The sequence below is a fragment of the Drosophila sulfurigaster genome, chromosome X, assembly GCF_023558435.1.
Source record: "Drosophila sulfurigaster albostrigata strain 15112-1811.04 chromosome X, ASM2355843v2, whole genome shotgun sequence".
NCBI lineage: Eukaryota > Metazoa > Arthropoda > Insecta > Diptera > Drosophilidae > Drosophila > Drosophila sulfurigaster.
Window position 1 is genome coordinate 9,123,465 of NC_084885.1, and position 11,726 is coordinate 9,135,190.

The 11,726-nt window shown below is 42.4% G+C and overlaps 4 protein-coding genes across 5 annotated transcripts; 2 read left to right on the forward strand and 2 right to left on the reverse strand.

Moving 5' to 3' along the window:
• Nucleotides 1-85: 85 nt before the first annotated feature.
• On the reverse strand, nucleotides 86-7,245 carry LOC133848734 (gamma-tubulin complex component 3-like). Of its 2 annotated transcripts, none has more exons than XM_062284399.1 (6): nucleotides 7,093-7,245; nucleotides 6,832-7,019; nucleotides 5,662-6,772; nucleotides 5,402-5,594; nucleotides 4,261-4,582; nucleotides 86-994 (listed from the first exon to the last, which is right to left on the reverse strand). In XM_062284399.1, exons 1-6 carry the CDS (start codon nucleotides 7,166-7,168, stop codon nucleotides 269-271), a joined length of 2,616 nt encoding a protein of 871 aa, XP_062140383.1. In that variant the 5' UTR covers nucleotides 7,169-7,245; the 3' UTR covers nucleotides 86-268. The 2 variants fall into 2 exon arrangements, with proteins under 2 accessions (XP_062140383.1, XP_062140384.1); XM_062284400.1 differs by lacking the exon at nucleotides 86-994 and adding an exon at nucleotides 3,283-4,191.
• LOC133848743 (probable methylthioribulose-1-phosphate dehydratase) lies at nucleotides 1,286-2,375 on the forward strand. The gene is made up of 4 exons (XM_062284417.1): nucleotides 1,286-1,486; nucleotides 1,553-1,820; nucleotides 1,891-2,093; nucleotides 2,156-2,375. The coding sequence occupies exons 1-4, from the start codon at nucleotides 1,356-1,358 to the stop codon at nucleotides 2,247-2,249; spliced, it is 696 nt and encodes a 231-aa protein (XP_062140401.1). The 5' UTR covers nucleotides 1,286-1,355; the 3' UTR covers nucleotides 2,250-2,375.
• Nucleotides 3,013-4,025, forward strand: LOC133848744 (peroxisomal multifunctional enzyme type 2). Its single transcript, XM_062284418.1, has 3 exons — nucleotides 3,013-3,139; nucleotides 3,214-3,379; nucleotides 3,569-4,025. Exons 2-3 carry the CDS (start codon nucleotides 3,247-3,249, stop codon nucleotides 3,781-3,783), a joined length of 348 nt encoding a protein of 115 aa, XP_062140402.1. The 5' UTR covers nucleotides 3,013-3,139; nucleotides 3,214-3,246; the 3' UTR covers nucleotides 3,784-4,025.
• Nucleotides 7,246-8,143: 898 nt separating the features above from the next.
• On the reverse strand, nucleotides 8,144-11,428 carry LOC133849098 (gamma-tubulin complex component 3-like). The gene is made up of 5 exons (XM_062284974.1): nucleotides 11,030-11,428; nucleotides 10,779-10,963; nucleotides 9,560-10,715; nucleotides 8,983-9,497; nucleotides 8,144-8,925 (listed from the first exon to the last, which is right to left on the reverse strand). Exons 1-5 carry the CDS (start codon nucleotides 11,160-11,162, stop codon nucleotides 8,215-8,217), a joined length of 2,700 nt encoding a protein of 899 aa, XP_062140958.1. The 5' UTR covers nucleotides 11,163-11,428; the 3' UTR covers nucleotides 8,144-8,214.
• Nucleotides 11,429-11,726: the final 298 nt, after the last annotated feature.

An 11,726-nucleotide genomic window follows, 5' to 3' on the forward strand; every position in this document is an offset into this window, starting at 1 on the left:
ATCATTGGCCGTTGAGCTCAACTCTGAGAGACTGTTACGATGCTGTTATATTTTGATAGTTATTAATCGACCGCCAAATTCAAACTGAAATTTAAATGCATCATATATTTTTCTTTCGTTTTGCAAATAACTTCCTTTGAGGTAGTACAGATTAGAAAAACTCGTGGACATTGAAAATTATTTAATCACAGGGCAATATTTGTAAATTCTTGGTTAAATCAGTAAATTGCACTTGGCCATGTTACGTTACGTTACTAGGATTCAAGTATCAAAAATCAGCCAAAGTAGCATTGTGGCGAATACTGAAACGTCCTGCAGTACGACTCTTGACATCTCCCATTACACTACTCAAACGCATCAGCTCGAAAGTCAACGGTTTACATAAATTGATGTCCTTCTTCTTGTAAAATTCATTAAAATCGAGGCGAGTGCCAAACATCCGCAGATATGTATCCGAGCTTGAGTTGAGTTCGAGTAGAAAGGCACCGATCGCATCACGATAGTTAACGGCCAGGCTATCGAGTGTATCCCGGAACATCGAGACCTTCTTCTTAAACAATTTGCGCTCCTCAAGACGTTGCGTCATCATTTCGGTGGTCACACCGAAACGTCCAGCACGTTCCGATTGGGCAATTGAGTCCTCCATGCGCTTGCGAGCAGCAATTTCCTCGAAGCAATCATTGTAGAATAATTGTTGTGTGCTATCCAAATGCATGATACTGATGTATACCGTTTCCAGGCAGCATCGTGTTGCCTGTGATGATTTCGCAAAGCTTCGTATGCTTACGATGTCTAAGAATTTTGCATGTAGATCTAGGATTTCATCAAGATCTGAAGCTTTTTTTAATCTCTTCACCAGCGCAGTCCAGTTGCACTCGATAACCTCAAAGAGCACATGGTAAAGTATTTCGTGGACAAAATGCATGATTTCAGCAGTGAACAAATGCAATTTATAAGTGGCTGCCGAAATCTCATCATGTATCGCCCATAGTGCCTGAAATAAAAGAACGCATTAAAAGTGGTCACTACATAACATTTCCAATTCAACTAGATTTATCGATAACAAACAAAATAATGCTCACTGGTTGGCATGTGTTGTTTAACAGCGTAGCTTCTTAAAGTGTAGTATTATTATTTTCCATAAAATTAGTAAGTATAAATAATTCTTAATTCAAATATTTAACATGTATTTAATTGGTTTGGTGTGGTATTTTAACAGTCAATCTGCGGTCACACTGTTGTTTACATACGTGACGGCAACGGCGTGACAGACGTTCAACGTGACCGTTTTTTTTTATATACTAAATCAACTGCCTTATCAGCTAGTTGTCCGCACACAAAGAAAGTTGTCTGAAATGGCGCTGTCAACAATTTTCAAGGATTTGCCTGCCGAGCATCCGCGCCACCTGATACCTGAGCTATGCCGTCAATTTTATCATCTGGGCTGGGTGACCGGCACTGGCGGTGGGATGACGATTAAATTCAAGCAAGTCTACAAAATCAAATATGCCATAAGATCATTTAAAATTATTTTTTTTTTTTTTTAAAACAGCAAAGAGATTTATATAGCACCATCGGGTGTGCAAAAGGAACGGATGCAGCCAGAGGATCTTTTCGTGCAGGACGAAGATGGCAAAGACTTGCAGTTGCCGCCACAAATAAAAGGACTGACTAAAAGCCAATGCACCCCACTATTTATGCTTGCCTATCGTCATCGTGATGCTGGCGCCTGCATTCACACACATTCCCAGCACGCTGTGATGGCAACCCTGCTATGGCCGGGCAAAACTTTCCGTTGCACGCACTTGGAAATGATCAAGGTAGAAAGAGATAGGCTGAGCGGACAACGCTATGAGATGTCTATGTAATTTGATAATCTTCTCATTTTAGGGCATCTACGATGAGGCGGATAAGCGTTATCTACGCTACGATGAACAACTCGTTGTGCCCATCATTGAGAATACGCCCTTCGAACGCGACTTGGCCGACAGCATGTATGCCGCAATGATGGAATATCCCGGATGTAGCGCCATTCTTGTGCGACGTCATGGAGTCTATGTGTGGGGCAAGACATGGGAGAAGACTAAAACTATGTAAGAAAGTCAAATTTAACTAATTACAAAATTTACCAATGTATTTCTATAATTGTATGCAGGTCGGAATGCTATGACTATTTGTTCTCCATTGCCGTGGAGATGAAGAAGGCCGGACTCGATCCGGAAAAGTTTGAAGATGTCTCGAAAGCTTAACCATCAACCACAACAACCAAAAAGAAAAAATGCCTCATCATCTTGCATATACTGATAAACGCAACTGATGTACATAAAAATATATATAGTTGAATATAGACATACATACTTTGAATTGATAACTTATTAATTGCATTATACATACATATGTTTGTATGTATGTATTCGATTTGCTGAGAGAAAGGAAATACTGATAGTCAAAAACTAAACGATAATCCATATTATAGCAGCTCCCACTTATCGTTATCGCAATCCAGAGCATTTATGATCTTCGAATTGTGGCGCACTTTGCACAGTGCACAGTGCGAGGCGTGCATAGTACAATAATATTGTAGGGTTGTCATATTCTCATTCCAGCTAACAATTATCGGGCAGTGCAACGATCGTGGCCGTGAGAAAAAGAAATCACAACTATCTAATAGGAATGAACTCATTCAATTTTACAACCAAGGCCATGTGAAGTTTATTTCCTCTTTAATCTACGCGTTATCAAAGCAGCTGATATTAGCCACACCACAAACCGCAGGCGAAGACCAACCTACATAAAATATTACACCATGTGTAGAGGGCGCCAACAGTAAGCAGCCAGTGCACAGCACACACATGTTAATGTTAACATAACAGCGCGCTGTGTGTGAGTGAGAGCATGATGAGAGTGCAAACTCCAAAAGACTATCGATTTTTTTGATTTGTATAGGGGTATGGGTGTGTTTATGTGCGTGTACAAATGTGTGTGTGTGTGTGTGTGTGTGACGAGAGCCCACCGGTCCAAGTGTGTGTGCGTGTGTGCTAGAGTAGGGCATTAGAGAAAAAAAAACCAGAAAGAAAAAAGGCATAAAAATCAACGATTGCCGCTGTTTGTTCATTATTTCTCGTTTTTCCTTGCAAGCGTAAGCAACTTAATATTAATATTCAAATATTTCAAATCGTATTCATTGTGCGCTTTTAATTAAATTGATTATAGCACCGAGCAAACAACAACAATAACAACAACAATATGTCGCTGCAATCGGACGCCGTTTTCCAGAAAATCATCGATGGTCTGAAGGACAACCAGGCTAAGGCCAAGGCCGTGAACGGTGTGTTCCTCTACAAGATCACCAAGGACGGCAAGGTGGCCAAGGAATGGAGTAAGTATCGATAAACTCGACTTGCTTTAACTGTGATTGGTGTAAAGTTCAAAGTGCAGTTACCCGATACGCGATTTGCGATACTCGTGCCGTGTACTTCGCACCCACAGTCCAAGCAAGCGAACCGCTAGACGTGACTGCTTCGTATTCACTTGCACTTACACTCGTTCAATTCTACACTTACAACAGCTCTGGACTGCAAGAGTGCCAAGGCCTACGAGGGACCCGCTCAGGGTGTTAAGGTGGACACCACTCTGACGGTGGCCGATGAGGATATGGTTGACATTGCGCTGGGCAAACTCAACCCACAGGCTGCATTCATGAAGGGCAAGTTGAAGATTGCCGGCAACATTATGCTCACCCAGAAGCTGGCGCCGCTGCTTAAGACCGACGCCAAGTTGTAAGCCGGGTAAAATGAGAAGAGCAGAGAAGAGAGAAACACATTCCACCCACATTTCTTCTTCGAGATCAGCGTTCAACAAAACTTAATACAAAATCGATGTATCACTTTGTTGCAAAACTTTACAAATTACGCACAAACACAATTCGTTCGTAATTTATATACTTTTTTTGTTTGTTTATTTTTTTTTGTATGTTTATACCTACGTGTAATTAGAGAATAATACATAAGCGACCAAAACGGAAATTATTGCTATTGTTGTCAGTTCAATTATTCTTTTTTTGCTCTTCCCCCTATGGAATGTGTATTGTGTACTTTGGCCTGGTTCTCCTTATCAATCCCAACCAGCGAGCAGCACATAAACTGGACAACAGAGTCAGTCCATTCAGTCATTGGATTAGATTAGATTAATCTTATCCCCACACACAATACAGGCAGGCAGTCAGGGCAAATCGATTGGTAACCGGGAAATCGAACTTACCTTGGCATTGCGTGTTTGCTCCTTCCACACATTGCGACCCAGTATAAACTCCATGTACTTCATGCGCCACAGCGGCTTGAAGAGCGTCTTGTACTGCGGCATCACCGGCTCCAGAACCATGGAAACCGGACCCGGCACGGAGTATAGCAGCGAGATCACATCCCAGCCAAAGTCACCGGGATACGGTGTTCGCACCACCACATCCAAGTGCTCCATGATCTCGGGATCATCGTGGTGCGCGTTGGCTCCCCGCAGCGCCGCGTCCAGCATGCTGCACAGATTATAGGAGTAAACATTGCTGCCAAGTTTGTCCAGTTCGTCCCTGGTGAAAGATAGAGAGAGATACAATTAAGGAATTCATCCGTTAGCCATATTCAAATATTTAGTGTACCCAAAAAAGCTGGAAAAAGTGTAGCTACAATTGGTTGTTGCTTGTTATCATGAAGTTATCATTCAATCAAATTAATTTTCTTAGAGAAACAATTAAGTAATTAATTTGCTGGCGATATTTAAATATTTAGTGTGACCAAAGCAGTTAAAAAAAGTGTAGCTACAATTTGAGTGTTGTTTATTAAATTCCAATCAATCAAACAATCATTCAATCAAATTAAGCAATTTGCTAGCTATCTTTAAATATTTAAAAAAAAAAATTGAGAGCTATTTTAAAATTGTACTCACAATTTGTTGTTGCTTGTCAAATTCAAATTGATGGTTATGAAGCCATCATTTAACTAAATTAATTTTCTTGGAGAAACAATTAAGTCGTTAGCTATTTTTAAATATTTAGTGTGACCAACACAACTCAAAAAGTGAAAAAATTTTAAAATTGAATGAAATCACTCAAAAATTGTATTCACAACGGTTTTTTGTTGTGGTTAAATTTTCAAAATTTAAAAGTTGATCACTGAAATTCTTTTTATGTGTAACAAAATTCTAGTTCCTAACTTTAAATTATGTTGAATTCAATGCAACGTTGCCAAATTTCAAAACAATTTCGAGCTGCTTAGAGCACTAAGAAGTTTTGTCTTCAGCTTTAGCTTAAACCGTCGATTAGTCGGACAGACAGAAAGACAAACACATACTTAATGAATTTGAATTTGCGTTGGTTTAATTTCTGCTAGCTATAAGAAAAGAAACTCACTTGATCTTCTCGATAAAGATGTTGACAAAGTCACCCTGGCCGAGCAGCAGATAGCGTCGCATGCCCTGCAAATGTCCGATGAGTTTGTGCGGCCCCACCATGATGTCCAGGACCTGCTTCGAGGTCTCCGCATAGCAATTCTCAATGGCCACCACCCAGTCGGCATTGTGCGGCTTGCTAAAGATTTCAAAAACTTGTTTTTAGCAAGAAAAGGAAAACAATTAAAGTTGGAAGAGAGCTATTAATCAATTCGCACCTACAGCGATTCTCTATGATATCCCTGAGTTGCTCGGGATGCTTTACGGTATGGTTCGTCATACCGCAAATCTTCCGCATGAAGAGCACGTTCTTGCCCGTCTTGAGGATCTTCTCGGCCAGCTGCTTAGAGATGAATGAGGGCAGCATACGTGTGCGCAACTGAATCTTGTCGTACCACAGTCGATTGTTGTCGATCTCCACCAAGCTCTCGATAAAGAACTCATTATCCACATCCTCCACACGACCATCGATCATCCATGTGGAAATCATGTGCATAAGCGGCGCACAGCAGGCACGCACTAGTTTGCCGGATACCTCGTCTAGTATCGGATCGCCATTGTACAGGAACTTGCAGACGCGCGAGACCAAAGCGCCACCTTTATGCCAGTGACAATGCGTAGCAATCTTGTGCAGCAACTGCAGCTGCCTCAGAGGTGCCACCGACCAGGCGAGCAGCGTTAGCAGCTTTAGTTGGTGGGGCTTCTCGTTTCTCCAGCAACAATCGCCAAATTTCGCATACATATCGCTGAGCTTTTGCCGGTTGCTTGAGTGCACATCTTGGAGTTGAGCGACTTCGCCATGATAGCGATTCAATAGCAGCTTCAGTTGACAGATGAAGCCCAAGCCCAACGTGCCCAGCGTTTTGGTGCCACTGCTCTGCGTGGAGTGCTGTACCAGGCAATCGTGATAGTAGCCCAGCTCCGAGAAACGCATCAGCATGCCGCATTGCGCGCGCGACAGTTGCGCAGCAGTCTTTTCATTCAAGCTCATGCGCACGGTTTTCCCATTCTTCAGCAGATAGGTGCCCGGAATGCCGAGAAATGCGTAGATGGCATTCTGCACTAGCTCATGGTTTGGCAACTCCTTCCTCTCGTCCTGCAACTTGGTAATATAGTTGATCATCGATTCCTCGGTACAATCGCCATTCAATCGCCAAATGAGGCTGGAATTTGAGGGCGATGTGTTCATGTGTTCCTCGCGAGAATTGATTTGGTTGATGTCCGAGACGGTCATTAGCCCGACCTTGCCCAACAGCTCGATCTGTTCAGGCTCATCCTCCAGGCACCACAGCAACATATTTGCCAACATGTCGCGCATGCGTCTGTCCTCGATCTGCATAAGCAAATAAGAAATGAAAATGCATCAAATATTCGTAAATGAAACTATCTTACACCGTAGCAGGTCAAAAGAAAGAAATCCTGGAAGCGATCGCCACACAAATTCGTCTTATGGAACTTGGCGCGTTTGTCCAGAACAAACTTAATCTTGTAGATGCAATCGACCTCCGCTTCCAAACCTGGATAGTCTAGCGCATTGGGATGCATTTCAATGTATTGCATGGCATCATTAAGCACTAAATCTGTCCATGAAAGACATACGATTGTTATTAGATAGTTAATTACATTCATATGTATATGCATTTTTATATTTACCCAATGCGTACAGCGAAATTTCATCGTTGATGATTTTCCGCAACTCCTCGAGTATGCTCAGAATATTTGTATTCATGGTGTATTAAATACTGCTTAAAAAATTTTCACTGCAGTCACACACAATTAAAAACAACAACAAAAATGTATGACAGGAAATGCAAGCTCAAGCAAAAATAACAGAAAACAAATGTCAAATTACAAAAACGAATAATTTTAAAATGGCGCTGACATTTGAATGTCATATTCATCGTTAGCGGCTATCGATTACACTTTGCGATAGTCGACTGTTGGAAGTCTCCACATCGCTGAACATTCAAATGCGACCACCGAATTGAATTCATTGAATTGATTAATTCATTATTGCATTTTAATGCATTTGCAAATCGTTTTACAAACAATCATAGTGGCTTAAGGCAAAATATTATTTTATTTGCTTAGCATAATTTGTGAAATTCGTGTCAATAACAATTTTTCTTTATTTAGAATTAGTTGAGGTTGCTCTTAAAGTAGTTGTAACATTTAAAATCGCGTTTCCATTGCATATGGCAAAACATTGTTTTTGTTGTATAATATATATGACATTCATTTGCTTAAAATTGGCTCTTGCGCCATTAGTTTCAATAATTTAACAAAATTAAATTGGCATTAACAATTAATGGCAGAAAAGCTTACACAATAATTGGGTTTTGGGGGAAAAAAGCATGCAAGTCTTTTCAATAAAGGAATTCATTTTGGTTGGTGTTCAATGTGATTAATAAATACGATTCGAGTTAGAAATAATACATAAATCTAGAAATATCTATGTAAACATATTTTCGATGGCAACGCTTTGCGCTGACACAAAAAAAAGAAAAAAAAACAGGGAAATCGAAATGTTCATAAATTGCTTAATACTGCCTTGACTTGGACTCGCCACGGTTCCCAAAAATAAATGGCAAATTGAGCTACAAGTAACTTGCTTCTAAACTAGGTAAATAAATTACATTATGATTAGAGAATTTCGCAGCAAGTCGAAGCTATGTAACTTTTGTGGTATACTAAATAATTGTGCTTGTTTTGTTCTTCATCTAATTGTTGGCACTGGGAAGCAGCGTTTGTTCTTCGACACGTAAACGGGGCAACCTATAATTGTGGCGCCATGCTATATTTACCCGTTGAATGACTCTTTGTATGGCCATTCACATTGCTCATGCGCATGTGCTCAAATGTCAACGGTTTGCTGAGATTTGTGTCGCGCTTCTTGTAATACTCGTTAAAGTCCAGCCGTGTGCCAAACAGCTGCAGATTGGGATCCGTGCTAGAGTTGAGGGCCAGCAAAAAGCCACCCACCGCCTTGCCATATATCGACGATGTGTCCTCGAGTGTGTGACAGAATGTCACGACCTTTTGCTCGAAGATTTTACGCTCCTGATCACGTTCCATTTTCTGCACCGTTGTCAAACCAAAACGACCGCTTTGCTCCGATTCGGCAATGATTTTGGCCATTTCCTTGCGGGCATTCAGTTCGGTGAAGCAATCTTCGTAGAACTGTGCTTGTATGTTCACCAAACTGATGATCGTATCGTACACTACACCCAGATGGCTTTCCTTGTTCGTCGAATCCTTCACAAAGCAACCAATACTAATCGCCTGCAAGAACTTCGAATGCGCATCCAATATGTCATCCAAGGCGGTTGCCTTTTGCATTCGCTTTTGTAATTCCACCCAGTTGCATTCGATGACCTCGAAGTGCACATAATATTGCATCTGGTGGACGAAGTGCATGATCTCGGCCGTAAACAGATTCAATCTGTGTGTGGCTTTGCCAATTTCATTGTTGAGTGCGCGCAATGCCTGTGAAAAAGATATTAGTAAGTTCAATTTGATATTGGATATGCTTCGAAATATTACCTTAGCATTGCCCATTTGCTCCTTCCAGATGTTGGTGGAGAGCACAAACTCCATGTACTTCATGCGCCACAACGGTTTAAAGAGTGTCTTATACGTGGGCATCGCTGGCTCGAGCATCGTGGCCAACGGACCACACACCGTGTACTGCAGCGAGATCACATCCCAGCCGCAATCACCCGGATACGGTGTCTTGACAACCACATCCAAATGATTGAGGATCTCGGGATCATCGTATTGGGCATTTGTGCCACGCAAAGCGGCATCGAGCATGGCCGATAAATCATGCGAGTAAATATCCGACCCGAGCTTGACCAGCTCATCCTTGATGTTCTCGATGAAGATGGTCGCAAAGTCGCCTTGGCCGAGCAGTAGATAGCGACGCATTCCCTGCAGATGCACGAGCAGCTTATGCGGTCCCACCATGATGTCCAGCACATGTTTCGATGTTTGTGCGTAGCACGTCTCGATGGCCGCATGCCAAGTGGTATCCGGGACGAAGGCAAAGATGTGCGAAACTGTTGGTCAAGCAAAGTTAAAGTTAGTTAAAGTACTCTATAAACATTATTCTCTATCCTACCTTGATTGTCGATGATGTGCTTCAGCTCCTTGCGCCCCTTGACAGCCTCATCGATCTTGCAGATTTCGCGCAGAAAATTAATGCACTTGCCCGTCTTCAGTATTTTGTCGGCCAACTCGTGCGAGATGAAGCTGGGAATCATGCTCAAGCGCAGGCGAAACTTGTCGTGCCACAAACGATCGGCTCCCACATCGGCCAGTGATTCCACAAAGAACTCACCATGGTTATCCTCGATGCCACCCTCAAGCATCCACTTGGAGATCATGTGCACGAGCGGCACACAGCAAACACTCAACAGATCATTGGCCAGCTTATCCAACATGGGATTGCCATTGTTCAGGAAGCCATAGACGACAGAGGCAAGTTCGCCGCCCTTGCGCAACTGACACGCATTCGAGATCTTGGTCAGCCATTGCATGCGCTGCAATGGACGCATATACCAGGTGATCAGCTTCATCAGTGTCAGCGGTGCCTGCTGACGCTGCTGCAACCAATCCAAATCACTGTTCGCATAGTCTGTAAGCTGGCCAAGGCGATGCCGCTTCACCACATCCAACAGCTGCGCCACCTGACCATGATAATCATTCAGCTCCTGCTTCAGCCTGGACATAAAGGCGTAACCCATGCTGCCCATGGCATTGTAGCCCGTCGAGCTGTTCGAGTACTTTTTTACCTGATCGTGATAGTAACCGAGCTCGGCGAGACGCAATAGCAGGCTACTTTGGCCACTCGACAGTTGTTTGACATGTGCGGCATCCAGTTTGAAGCGTCCCGTGACCACATCCTTCTTCAGATACTTGCCCTGCACCCCGATGAACGAGTAGATGGCATTCTGCACAATATCATCGCCCACATCGATATTCTGCTGCTTCGCCAGCTCCAGCATATAGTTGGGTATCGACTGTTGGCCCAAGGCCACGCTCGCTTGTGTTGGATCATAGCTGATGGTGTTGCCGCTGCTGTTGCCATTTGAGTTGCCATTTCTAAGACCATTTCCATTGCCATTGTGTTGGCTTGAGGATTGCAGTGAGGATTTGTTGCTGTGCGGTGGGGGCAACAGTGAGCCATCGCCCAGCAGCAGCTGCAGCTGTGAGTCATCTTGCAGGCTGCACAGCAGCAGATTGGCCAACATGTCTCGGACACGCTGCTCATTAATCTGTGCAAAGAAATAAGTGTCAGTAAAATCTAATTGTGGCATTCAAACTCACTTCACACTCACTGATTCGGTGGCGTCGTTGTATTGCTCATAAAAGATCTGACCAGGCTGCTGTTGACCACCAGTTGACCTCGCATTCAATGCCTGCATAATCTTTTGCAGACATTCGTTCTCCGATTTAGGAAACTGTTTGTTGAAGGCATTGGGGCACATGGCAATGAATTGCACCGCATTGGACACGAAGGCGCCTGCAAACATTTTGAAATTAATATCAGCATGCTAGAATTAATCACTCGCTAAGTCGATTTTTTTACCCAAATCATCCAGGGAATCTTTACCATCGATGAACTCATTGAAATTGGGTAACAAACTCTTGATGTCTTTATGCTTGCTATGATTATTGTTGCTGCTGCTGCTGCAGCTGGTGAATTTGCTATGCTGTGACATGTTTGAAGCAATCAAATTATTTATTTAATTCGCGCCTTTTTTTTGTTGTTGTTTAGAGCGTTGGCGACAACTGCTCTGGAAATTGGCGGATTATCGAGCTGCTCGGCCGCTTTTGCACTTGCTGACGATTTGTGGCAATTCTCATACTATAAATGACACTTGGATCGCGTTTGTCGTCATCAACAAATGGCATTAATGTTGCTATTTTGATGATAATAACAAAAAGCCTTTGTTTGTGTGCGTCTCATACAAAATGAAAACTAAAAATGGCGATAAATTTGCAAACCAGGGCTGCGGCATATGTACGATTTGTAAATTATCGTTGTTCCGCGGTCTGCTGTTAGAGTTATCGAAATGTCGAACATTTAAATGTTGGACCTTAATTCTAGAGTTGAACATAACTGTTTAGTCAGTGGTTTGATATGACACAGTATAATGCATTTGATGCTTTCAATTAACATTTCAACTAAAATTAGTTTTTTACAAGCTGATATATCGAGTTGTACAGGTTATCGAAACAGCTGTTGTCGAAAACGCTATGACAGACGTTAAATTTAAATTTAT